This window comes from Antechinus flavipes, chromosome 1 (assembly GCF_016432865.1).
Source record: "Antechinus flavipes isolate AdamAnt ecotype Samford, QLD, Australia chromosome 1, AdamAnt_v2, whole genome shotgun sequence".
NCBI lineage: Eukaryota > Metazoa > Chordata > Mammalia > Dasyuromorphia > Dasyuridae > Antechinus > Antechinus flavipes.
The window spans coordinates 523,432,015-523,445,768 of record NC_067398.1 but is presented as its reverse complement, the minus strand read 5'-3'; the positions used below and the strand labels follow the sequence as shown (position 1 = coordinate 523,445,768).

Here is a 13,754-nt window from a genome sequence, read left to right as displayed (position 1 = left end):
GTACTTAAAAATTTGGAAATTCTTGATTCATTTGATTTTTCCTGTGTGGGTGAATAAAGGAGATTTCCTTTGAGTAATTATAGATCACTTCCAGAAGTTTCTGCAATATCCTGGAATGTGACACATTCAACACATTATGATCTATAAACAGGAATATATGAAGAATATTATCTTCCTCAGGAAATTCTTCCTTGATGTAGAGTCAGTAGTGAATGCAGTGTACACATCTCTTTATATGCCTGCCTTAAGTGTCAATAAAAGGTCATTGAACACATTTTTTTTGGGGGGGTGTGTGTGTTGTAATATCTTCCAAGGAATCTTAAAAGATTTTAATATGTAATTTAATAGGTAATAATTAATATATAATTGTAAAAGAATGTTAAAGATGGTATTTAGAATCATATAAGCTTTTTTAAAAGCAACAAATAATTCATTGAGATATTATATTCTTTCTATCTTTCAGATAGATGTGACATGGTAAAAATGTTATCCATTGCTGAATGTCAATTGTGGAAGTCTGCTTATTATTCACTAAAATCTTCATCAAGGATACCCACAAATTATGTATAAATAACTGTCAAAATGATATTATATAGATGGCAGAATTGTGACATAGGTCAGTACTTGTTAGTGATTTCTAAGACAGATTTTAAAAAAAAAGAATCTATAATGAAAAAAATCAATAATATCTGAGTTTTTATATTATCTTTTATATCTTTTCTTTATTTTCAAAACTATATAATTTATACTTTGAGTCTTTTCTATATATAATTGATCTATTCTTGGTGCTTGTTCTATTTTACTTTTTTTTTTTAAGTCTTATTTCTACTTCTTCTACATTCAGCTCAGGGAATGTGATGTTAGGATAAAATTGAGATAGTTCACTATCTTTGATAAATTAAATTATTGTAATAAAATATGCAAATCCTTCAATTTTTTTCTTCCATTTGTAGGACTCTTTTCATGTTCATCTTTAAATGTTCTTGGAAGCTTTCTTTTAGTGGAATATCTTGTCATGTTTTCATTACTCTGATTTTACCCTCCATTAGTTTACACGATGATATTGCATATAATTGTTCATCACCTTCATAGAGATGAATATATATTTTATAATACATAATTGGCTAAACATTATAATGATTTTCAAAAGAATGCATTTCATTACTACCCAGCTATTTCTTACATTCGTGAAAAAATGTTAGAGAAGAAGCAGGATAGAATTACTGAATTATATAAGGAAAAGGAAAATATGAAGCTTTTTTGTATAATTTAAAAACATGTACTAGAACTAAATTTAGCATTATCACAGATGCCTGCACATAACCCTTCAACCATAATATCGATTACTGGACATTTAAAAATATTCTTAATAGATGTCATAGGAAATATTTATATTTATAATGTCTGAGCTATGTGGAAGGTAAAGATTTCAAAATAAGTTTATCTAGCAGAAGAAATCAGAATTGTATGAAAATATGTGGGTAGCTAAGTGTTGCAATAGAGAGTGCTGAGGATCTGGAGTCAGAAAGCTTGTTTTTATGAGTTTAAATATGGCATTTTTCTTACTATGTGACATTGTACAAGTCATTTAACTCTATTTGCTTCAGTTTCCTTATCTATAAAATTACCTTGAGAAGAAAATAGCAAACTACTCTAGTATCTTTCCCAAGAAAACTTCAAAAGGGGTCATGAAGAGTAGGGCACAACTGAGAAGCAACTAAACAACCACACAGTACATATCATCTGGATTAGGGGCTTGCTTTCCAAAATTCTTTGCCATCTATTTCTTGGAATTTATCTCTACACATTTAGATTTCAAACCTTAATATTATTAAAAATAAATGAAATGCATATAGAAATTTAAAGTTTGTAAGTCACTTAAGCATAACCATATCAGGTAAATATAATCGTTATTAAAATACTGATTTTATAAATCATGAAGCTAAAATTTAGACAGGTTTATTTATAATTACAAACCTCTTCAATTTGAGAAGAATTTGAATCCAGGCCTCCATACTTTAAATCTTTTATTCACTGCTTACGAAGAAGAATTAATATTTAAAATTTAATAAAAATAATCGACAATAAAAATTTGAAGAAAAATAATAATTTGAATTCCAACTTTTAGATTTTTTGTTATTATTTTTAAATATTGAATTACAATATAGAATAATATTAGCATTGGTATTTTTCTGTTGGGTGTCTACAGCAAAATTCTGCATGAATATATCAATGAATCATGATTTCCATCCCACACTGTTTCTTTCTAAGAAGACTCTCATTTCTTTTTCTGCTTGACAAAGGGATAATTTAAAAATAATATTGAAAATTTATTTTGCCAAGATTGAATGCATTTTCAACCTAGCCAAAGTTCTGTTGATGAGAATCTGTCTCTAAATAAGTAGCAGAAAGATGACTTTCTTCTCATTTTCTAGTAATATGTTTTTCCCTTTCAAACTCAGTGCGCAAGATAATGCTTGTCAGAAATCACTGCCTATATCTTAAAAACATTGTTTCTGAATAAAATTTCATAGTAGAAGAGATCTCAGCAACTATTTAGTCTAAACCATACCCCTAAAAAATCTCTGCCATATTATATCTGATAGGCATTCATTTAACCTGTTTTGAAGACACTGATTAATAGATAGATATAATTGTATCAACTTTCCTCCTAAATTCTATTGCTTTTGTTCTTTTGTATGAATTTGCATATTTTAAAATGTTATAGTCATGTATTTGGAAAATAATTTATTTTCCTCTCTGTCTTTTTTTTTTCCTAAATCAAACATTAAAAATATACAAAAATCAAATGCCAGCAGGATTTTTATTACTATTGATTATAGAAATAAAAGTGAGGGGGATTTCAAAAAAAATCTAAAGATTCCAATGGTAGCATGGTTAAGAACTCTTGTTTTGAAAGGTCTTTCAAAAAGTTTTGAGTGAAATTATTATAATTCTTTACATTCTGAGAAATATAGTTTCCTTTGTGATGTATGTGAAGGATAAAGAAAATAATTCTTTAATTTCCCATTTATTTATGCATATATTCATATAAAAATAATACTGAAGGAAGATTCAGATCACTGAGTTTGGATAAATTTATTTACAATTTAATGTCCAATTTTAATAATTATTTTGATATTCACACCTATGATTTCATCAGGACAGGAACTTCCAGTATGAGAACTTTCTGATGCAGTTCAGCAACTTCTCTTAATATATTACAATCTTCAAGACTTGTTTATAAAATAGAAAGGCTCATTGCCCTGATTCAAGAATAATCAATGTGAGAGCTAGGGTCAGTTCTCCCTGAATCTGTCCTCTACTTACCATGTCATAATAGTTTTCTTTCATAGCTATAAACATTTTTAAATAGTAAATATTTTCAAAGAATCAATTCAATTTTCAATCAATTTTCATTTATGACAACTATTCCTAGATGATAAAGCAGCAGATTGTTCACTCTCTGAGGTCACTACTATTACTTATCCCTTCAGTCAGTCACCACACACTTAAAAGGCACACAGTGTATTTTGTCACTCTCTGAATAGTAGGAACTGAATTTCTAATTTTTTTTCAGCTATCTAGCCAGTGTGACTTAGCAGGCAACTAAATTCTATATTTCTGTTTTCTTACCTTCAAAACTAGAATAATAATTAGCATTATATGCACAAATAATTGGGAATATAAATCTATACCTATACACATATTTGCACACATACATGTATATATACATATATGTATTATGTATATATGTATACATAAAACACAAACATACATGATAAGAAAATCAGAGAATGAATGCAAAGCAGTTTGGTGGAGAAGAATATATGGTAAATGAAATAATTTTTATAGCCCTTTAAAAATTTCATAAGTATTTCAAGTGTAACTTATCCTCAGAAATTCTCTAATAAAGTAGGCAGCACAAGCATTATTATCCACAGGGTATAGATGGAGAATAGAGGAGGTCTAAGGTCGTACAATTATTGATATCACTAAGATACTATTTTTTCTACAATATTTTCAGATACTTCTAATCTGAACTAATTATTCTTTTTAAAAAAATGCACAGAGCAATTTCTATCTTTGAAATGCTGTTGTCATATTCTAATTCATTTCACAATAATTGTATACTATTTGAGACACAAATTCACTTTTGTAACATGTTACTGTCCTAGGACATAAATTCAATGAATACAGTGATCATAAGTATTTTTGTTTTTTCCATTGTACCTATCAAATAGATTATGCATGTACAATGCTTAATAAATGACTAGTGAGTGAATGCGTAAGTGAATGAATAAAATATCAGAGTTTAAATCCAGTCTTTTAGATTATAATTTCAGTGCTCAGTGCAAGATCAATAAAACACCATAGCAAAAACACTAGGGTTAAAATCAGAAAATTGGGACTTTACTTTTAGCTCTGTAAATTGCTATAGTGTGAGCCACATGATAGGACCTCTACCCTAGTCATTTCACATCTGGAATGTTATGTTCTTTTCTGATTGATATACTTTGAAAGGGCATTGAGAAATAAGAGTGTTTAAAGTGAGATTATAAGGATGAACAAGGCTCTTAAAATTCCATGTGTGATTTAATTGAGAGAAGGGTATGTTTAATCTAGAAAAAGAGAAGGCAGAATAGACAAGATTTTTATTTGTTTTATGGCTGCCACATGGAAGAAGAATTAGATATATTTTCTGTGACATAAAAAATAGGACAAGAAACATTTGGTGAAAATTGAAAAGAGATAAATTTTGACTTAATATAAGGATTTAAAAACACATATACTTCTTTCTAATGGAGCTTCCAATAAGGAGGTTTTCCCCTTGTATTAGGAGGTAACAATGACAATATTAGTAATGTTATAGAACTTTAATAGAAATAAAGGCTACTATAATCATAAATATTCCCATGGCCTGCAAATTGACTTGAAAAACATTTCTTTTTTTTTTATTAATTCATCAACACATTAAAATCAGATCAGAACTACATTTTGATCTGGTTTAGGCAATACCAGAAAGTGTTGTGGGCTATGTGTAGCCAACAGATTGCTCTATTACAGACAACAGAATTTTGAATTAGAAGTCTGGAAGATCTCATTTCAAATCCTACCTCTGATATTTACTATGTCACTATGAATAAGTCTTTTAACTTTTCAGTCTCAGTTTCCTCAAATGTAAAATGATAGAATTGTATTAGATACTTAATAATGTTCCATCTAAGTATGAATTCTATGAATTATGAATGTTAATTATCTGTGTCAAACACAATAAAATCCCATTGGAAGCACTTTATTTTATTATGGATTCAAATATAGGTTAAATCATATCTTCTATGCTATAGAATGCTTCACAATATATATCTCAATAGATAAAAGTAAAAAGGTTATTATAATTGATAGGTTACAATAACATTTCAAATATAATTAAGATTAGATGTGCATACTTCATGTATGAAATAACATATAAGGATATTTATTACTCATGAAGCAAGCACAGATTTGTGAAAATGATTGAGCCATGATGCCACATTGACATGGATGACAATGGACCCAGTAATCAATAATACTAGGACTGCTTGTTTTAGAGGTAAGTACATTGCCAACATCTCTTGTCATTCAAAAGTATTTACATATCAGCAAGTGTAATAGCCAAGTAATTTGGATAAATGAACACTATTAAATTACCTCAAATGTCTAAAAAAGCAATACTCTAAGCTATTTTGTGCAAAATTGTTCCTAAAATTACCTTTTCATGAAGAACACATATTAACACAAGGACATATCTTCAATGCAGCAACAGAATTGTATAATGGAACTGAAATGCTGCATTATTAGGAGCCTCTAGTTTGGAAAAAATATTAAAATCATCATGGACAAAGTTAGACACCAGAATGATTGATAAAATTATTCTGCTGGATATCCTAGCCATTGCTACACAACCAATAAAAATTTGTGATCGTTACATTTTTCATCAAAAGGACAAACAAAACAAAGCAAAAGAAAATTACTGGGCATATCATAGCCTCATTTCTCTTTTGTCTTAACTATGATATTGTTCATCCTGGCCATTAGTATCACCTTTTTCTTAAGGGGTCCATCTATCCATTTTTCTTTTTATTTAATATTGACAATTGGATCTTACCTTCCTGACTCAAATGTGAACCAAGTTGAATCACGACCATATCTCCTCAGTGAACTAAGGGGCCACATCACCAGCTTGACCTTGGCATTGTGAATGTCCCAGAGATAGATGTTTTCATGTGTAATCTGCATTGTGCATTCCCCATAAATGTCTAGATTTGGTGTAGGCATAAGATACACATTGAATCGTTCTGGAAGGAAGAGAAAAATAAGATAATGGAGGTAAAATTAAAATAGTAGTTAACAATTTAAATTTCATTGCTTCACCTGTACAAATCATGATGTTCATAAATATTTCACATCTACCCTTAATATACCTCTTTTGATGACATTGATTTTTATTATTGTACTTTTTAAAAAAGTATTTCTATCTTTCATAGGTATCTATAATTTGTATTATTTTAGATGATAATTTTTGGTAACATACCATCCTCATAACTCTACTCTTGTAACTTATGTAAGATGATAAACTTAAAGAGCTCAGCAAATGATTCCTCTTTTAATGGTTTAGTTTTTCCAAGGTTTAGCATAGAGACTTTTATGTAAAAGTTTTTAAAAACATGCTTTGTTTGATGAAGGCACCAGATAGTGCAGTGGATAAAGTGCTGCACTTGAAGTCATGAAATCTCACCTTTCTGTTCAACTCTGGCTTTAGACATTCAGTAGTTGTGTGACCTTGGGCAATTCACTCAGCCCAGTTTCCCTCATTTTTCTTATTTTATAGGTGAGGCAATGGAGAAGAAAAAGGAAAACAATGAAACTTTATGTGTTATCTTTGCCAAGAAAACCCTCAAAGAGGGTCATGAGGAGTTGGACTGACTGAAAAAATTAAACATTTGTTAAATTTAAATAAATGTCTATATTCGTATGTATACATATATAAATGTTTATATGCATATGATTTCTTGTAGAAAATCCCCACTATGAAAACTTTTTGTCCAATTCAGATTGGCAACTCACTTACCTTATCTAGTCTTAGATAGTTTTCTGGGGACACTGTTAGGTTACTGAGTGACCTGTTCATAGTCATACAACTAGAATGTGTACCTGAATCTGAACCCAGTTCTTAATAGACTATGTCCATGCCTCTTCTTAAGCATGTTCTAAAATATATATGTATATATATATATATATATATATATCCCTACATTTCTTTTATTTTAGATGATTTATATGATTATTCAAATAAAATTTTAAACAGACTATATTATAAACTTAAGATGAAATGTACCTTTGTACTACAAGATATTTCACAAGATGTCAGAAGTGATTTACAGTCACATGGAAAAATATGAAAACCTTTTATTCTATATGCACAATTTCGAAGCATTTGAATCCACTTACTGTTTTCTGTATTTTTCATCTAGGGAAAATTTTCATTAAGTAACCAGAAAGGAAAAAAAAAAACAAATTGCTGCTTTCCAGGATTTTCCATGCATGGAAGTCTGAGAGAACTCATTTTAAAGAAGTGAATGCCAACCAGTTTTGTAATATTCTAGAATATCTCTAGAGATGTGCACAAATTACCTTAACAAAATTCAATGAATTTTAATTCAATTTCATTTAAGAAGGAAATATAGGTCATAAAGTACTTTCTTAAATATGGCAAAGGGAACCAATGGAATTTACAAAATTAAATGATAAGCTATCACAACTTAAAAAAAAAGGCTTAGAATTACCACTAGATATCATTATTTGAGGCTATTTTTAACTGCAAGTAATGTTTTAAGGTCAGAATTGTAAGACATTATTCTAAGAGGCATACAGATATAGCTGGAAGAGAAATGATTTGTATAGGAATAATACCTATACAAATCATTTCTCTTCCAGCTATATCTGTATGCCTCTTAGAATAATGTCTTACAATTATTGCTAATAAGGATTTTAGTGTTCTTTTCAAAAAGGATTAATGTTTGCCAGTATTATTTCTGACCAAATGGTATAATATAGATTTTTTAAAAATAAGGATTTTTAATAATAAAGACTAACAAATGACAAATAATATTGAAATATCAAATTTAATATATGGATGTGCACACAGTCCAGAAATTGTAAAGCTATATTTTTATGTCTTAATCTTGTATTTTTTTTAACAAATGAAAATCAAACAAACTGGATTTTATTAAACATTTTGTTTCATAATACATATATAGAATCCATTGATTGTAAAATGGCATTTCACATTTAGATCAATTTCTTCTAAAACATGAAATAAAAAAGAGGCTGATTGAATGATCCATTTCAAAAAATCCTAAAAAAAAATTCATATTCTCTATCTAGCAGATTTCAGAAAGAAGTAATAAAGACATTCAATATGAAATGTTCCTTGCCTATCTCAGCATCTAAAAACCAATGAAATCAGAGACAAAGTCAAAAGAATTAGCTTCATATCATAGATACTGGGACTCCAAAAAACTGAGTCAAGAAAATATGTAAAATATGAAACACAAATTTTCTTCTTTTCCTCAACTTCCATTTGAGGATTTGTAGGTTTTTAACTATTAATCATACTACTTATAACAGATGATTCAAAAATATCTAGAGATAATAATATCTCTATTATTGTTATGATATAGCAATATTACTTTTATAGTGTAATAGTATTATTTTAGTATACCACATACTATATAGCAATATACTATGAACTATATACAATATAGCAATAGTATTGCTTTATTAATATCCAGAGATGCTAATAACTTTAAATACTTTGGATCCCCAATTGTAAACAGTATGACAGTAATATCAGTGATATCAGTGAAAAACAAGCAACCAAAAGTTCCAAATACACTTTATCAATTTCAAAATCTAAATATTTTCATTAGAGAATCTGTGCTAAAGAACAAAAAAGCCTTAGTACTTCACTGAATTATAAAATTTCTTAAGTTAAAACAAACTTAGAGGACATCTATTCCAATATATACATGAATAAGAAATCCCCTCTAAAACATATTTAACAAGTGGTCTTCCAGCCTTTGCCAGAAACCAACCTGTGCTTCCTGAACTAGCCCTTCTAATTTTTGGATCGTTCTAATAGGAAGATTTTGTTATGATTGTTCTTTCCCTGACATAAAACTATAATTTCTTTCCTTGTAACTTCCACCCACAAACAAAACTAATGCAGACAAGATTAGAAGGGAAACAATAAACTGGGAAAACATTTTTACAGTCAAAGGTTCTGATAAAGGCTTCATTTCCAAAATATATAGAGAATTGACTCTAATTTATAAGAAATCAAGCCATTCTCCAATTGATAAATGGTCAAAGGATATGAACAGTCAATTCTCAGATGAAGAAATTAAAACTATTTATAGACATATGAAAATTTGCTCCAAATCATTATTAATCAGAGAAATGCAAATTAAGACAACTCTGAGATACCACTACACACCTGTCAGATTGGCTAGAGTGACAGGGAAAGATAATGCGGAATGTTGGAGGGGATGTGGGAAAACAGGGACACTGATGCATTGTTGGTGGAATTGTGAACACATCCAGCCATTCTGGAGAGCAATTTGGAACTATGCTCAAAAAGTTATCAAACTGTGCATACCCTTTGATCCAGCAGTGTTTCTACTGGGCTTATACCCCAAAGAGATACTAAAGAAGGGAAAGGGCCCTGTATGTGTCAAAATGTTTGTGGCAGCCCTGTTTGTAGTGACTAGAAGCTGGAAAATGAATGTATATGCCCATCAATTGGAGAATGGTTGAGTAAATTGTGGTATATGAACGTTATGGAATACTATTGTTCTGTAAGAAATGACCAGCAGGATGAATACAGAGAGACTTGGAGAGACTTACATGAACTGATGCTAAGTGAAATGAGCAGAACCAGGAGATCATTATACACTTCAGCAACAATACTTTTATGAGGATGTGTTCTGATGGAAGTGGATCTCTTCAATAAATAGAGCTAATTCAGTTTCAATTGATAAATGATGGACAGAAGCAGCTACACCCAAAGAAAGAACACTGGGAAATGAATACAAACTGCTTGCATTTTTGTTTTTCTTCCCAGGTTATTTATACCTTCTGAATCCAATTCTCCCTGTGCAACAAGAGAACTGTTCGGTTCTGCACACATATATTGTATCTAGGATATACTGTAACCTATTTAACAGGTAAAGGATTGCCTGCCATCTGGGGAAGGGGGTGGAGGGAGAGAGGGGAAAAATCGGAACAAAAGTGAGTGCAAGGGATAATGTTGTAAAAAATTACCGTGGCATGCATTCTATCAATAAAGAGTTATTTTAAAAAAATAACTTCTACCCATTGCTTCTCAGTTTGCCTCTAGGGCCAAATAGAACAAATTATTCACTAATGGTTTGATAATTCCACAGATGTTTAAATTCAGCTAACTTATGCTTCCTTTCACATTTCTTTTCTTTTCTTTTTTTTAACTCCATGCTAAACATGTCCAGTTCCTTCACCGGATCTTCACATGACATAAAAAGGAAGCCCTTCATTATCCTGTTTGCACTTTGGCAGTACTATCCAGCTTATAAATGTTTTTCCTTAAATGTGGGGTACAATAGTGGACATGATATTATACCTATGGTCTAATCAGTATTATGTGGTTATCATCTCTCTCGATCTGAATATAATTCTGCTACTAATGCACTGTGTCACACTGATCTTTAAAGTTGCCATATCACACTTTTGATTCACATATAGAAGTTTTTTAAGGGAATGTAGTTGATCATAAATGCCTCCTTTATTTTACACTTGGAAAATTATTAATTTTTTAAATCTAGTTGTAAATTGACACACATTCTTATTAAATTTCATCTTACAAGTTTCTGCCCAATATTCTAACTCAACATCTTTCTGGATTTTAAAAAAATATTTGTCACAGATATCAAATTTCCATTAACCATTTTAATTTTGTTGAGGCCACGGATCATTCCCCCTGTCAGTGAAAACCCAAAGAGAATATCTAGCTTCCCTCTTTTCCTCTGTTATCATTATGTCATACTCCTACACTCCCTCAACAGAAATGCTAGCTTTTCCTGATCCTTCTCTCCTCCTCAAATAAATCTTAAAAACCTCTTTTTTTTTTTTTATCCTTAGCAGGTCTATGCAGAACTATGACATGCTTTTTCATTCATTTATCCTTTATCTCCTATAAATATCTTTAAAATATCTAAATTGGTTAGTGAGTTCCCTATATATTCTGATGGACTTTTTACAGCCAAAACATATTTTTCCTATTACTCCGAGCTGCTTCTATTTTCAGAATTTAATTCTTGTGAATTTACCATCCCCTTGGAGCTATGTTATCTATATAATTTTACCTCAGACCTATTCTTTCTCTGAACTCTTTGAAATCTACTTCTTAAAATCATGAACTCATGCCAATACCAAGTTTTCTTCTCCTCTATTATAAATTCTAAAAATGGAGAAGTAGTTTCCTCCTCCCATTGGCCAGGTATTCATAATTTCCACTGTAGTAATCAGTTACTCCTTGATGATAATCAGATGTGGAGCAGAATTCTCATTACGTGGTGTTTCTACCTTTGAAAGATGTTATCAGTAATTCAAGGAATTTATATTGCACAAATGTACATATATGCATACACATACACATATCTTTACACACAAATAATATACATGTATGCATGTCTACTTTACTTTGATTAAAGAGAAAATTCCATTAGCTATTCTGATAGCTAAAATCAACTATGACTATTGTAATTTTTGGTACCAAGTCCTAATGATACTCTGATATGGCCACTATCCTAGTAAAAGCCTTGTCTCTTCATATCTGGATTATTACCGTGACTTGCTATCTGGTCTATCTTCCACATGACTTTTTTTCCTCTTGTCAACTCAGTTGCCAAAGCAAATTTTCTAAAGCCCAGATCTGGTTATATCATTCCCCTTCCTTCCCACTCCTTTCAAACCCACTCAATAAACTGTAGTAGTTTTTTTTTTTCATTTATGCTATTAAATTATAAAAAATAATCTTTTTGTTTAGCTTTCAAATAATTTTACCACCTAGTTGTTCCATATATTTAAACTTCTCCCATGTAGATGCTGATCTAGTAACACCTTGCACAAGATTTTCTGAGACTTCAGACATTTTTTCCTGGTTGTCCTCCATGCCACATTTTACAGCCTTTCCCAATATCTCTTAATCCTAGTTCCTTCTTTTTGCTGATTATTTACTATTTATCCTGTATATAACTGTCTTGAATATAGATGTTTGCTTGTCATCTGTAGCTTTAAATAGTGGACTTCTCAAGGTCAGGACCATATTTTTTTCTTTGTATTCTCCTTAGCATGGTGTCCAGCATATGTTAGGCATTTAATAAACTATTTATGGGGTAACTGATTAAATTTATCTTTTGGTCAGGATCTCAAGTATGTCTTATTAATTACAATTATTTTGTACCTTTGCATAAGGTCATCTGGCAACATGGGTTTTATTGTTGGGTACTTCCTTGCTTATCTCTCATCTGAATTTTTGGTTGCTTTTGCTACTTTTTTAAAATTATAGATATCCTTTACATTACTCACTTTGATGAATTTACTCAGACAATTTTCTCCACATATCTTCCTTTTCAGGTTTAGAATGTTTTGATTAAATCATGGATAAGTACAACTCTTTTTAAAATACAACTCAAAATCAGTTCCATCCTTCTCAGGGTCTTTGCCAGATCTATCTTTTAAACTGTGGACCAGAAATATATTCTCATATGTTTCAGCAGGTATTTATATTTACCTCAATTTGTGGGATAGCCTTCTTAAACTAACTTTGTTACATGTAATTCATTCTCCTAGTCAATTGGAGTAGATCTCTTATCCAGAATCATTGCACTTTTTAAAGTGGATTAATGGATGAATGAAAAAAGAAAGCATTTAATAAGTGTTTCCTATATACAAAATATTGAGGATACAAATAAAAAAGTAAGAGTTCTTACTCTCAAGCAGTTCACAATGGGGAAGAGAATATGTATTCAATTGCAAGTCAGATGGTTAAGTTCCATGACTCTTACAGTGCAGCAGCAAAGCAAATGTTAACGCCTTTTGTTTGGTATCATAGTTTTCAGGCATTTTCCTCTTCATTAGCTTTTTGGTATTTCTTTTTGCACCTCTTTATTCTCTTCTCAAATTTTCATTTATCTCTTTTGCTTGGTTTTCAAAATTTCTTTTAAATCCTTCCATGGTCTGAGATCAATTCTTATTTTTCTTGGAGGCTTTGGATATAGGATCTTTGACTTTGTTATCTTTTTCTAAGTGTATGTTTTGATCTTTGTCACCATAGTCACTTTCTATGGTTAGAATTTTTTTTCTGTTGTCTGCTAATTTTCCCAGGCTATCACTTGACTTTTAACTCTTTGTTAATATAGGACTCTGTTTCTGGGGTGGAAGATGCATAGTCCCTAGTTTTGTGCACATGGTTTCAGAGGTACTTCCAGGGAACTGTAGGATTTCAATTTTTTTTCTGATGATGTATGATTTAAAGAGAAGTGCATTCAGTACTCTCCTAACCTATTCTCTGATTTGTGAGTGACTAAAACACTATTTTCTTTCTAGAAACGGTGAGGAGAGTTCCTACTCCACTGTGGCTGCAAGCTCTGATGTGCTAATCCTTACCATGAGAC

At 30.6% G+C, this 13,754-nt stretch overlaps 1 protein-coding gene across 1 annotated transcript in view; it reads right to left on the bottom strand.

The window, feature by feature from the left end:
- The window catches only part of DOK6 (docking protein 6), a 725,210-nt gene that overhangs the window by 245,892 nt on the left and 465,564 nt on the right, over positions 1-13,754 (bottom strand). The window contains exon 5 of the mRNA XM_051970535.1: positions 6,149-6,338. Within this exon, the coding sequence (XP_051826495.1) occupies positions 6,149-6,338 (190 nt within the window). The remainder of the gene's footprint in view (positions 1-6,148; positions 6,339-13,754) is intronic.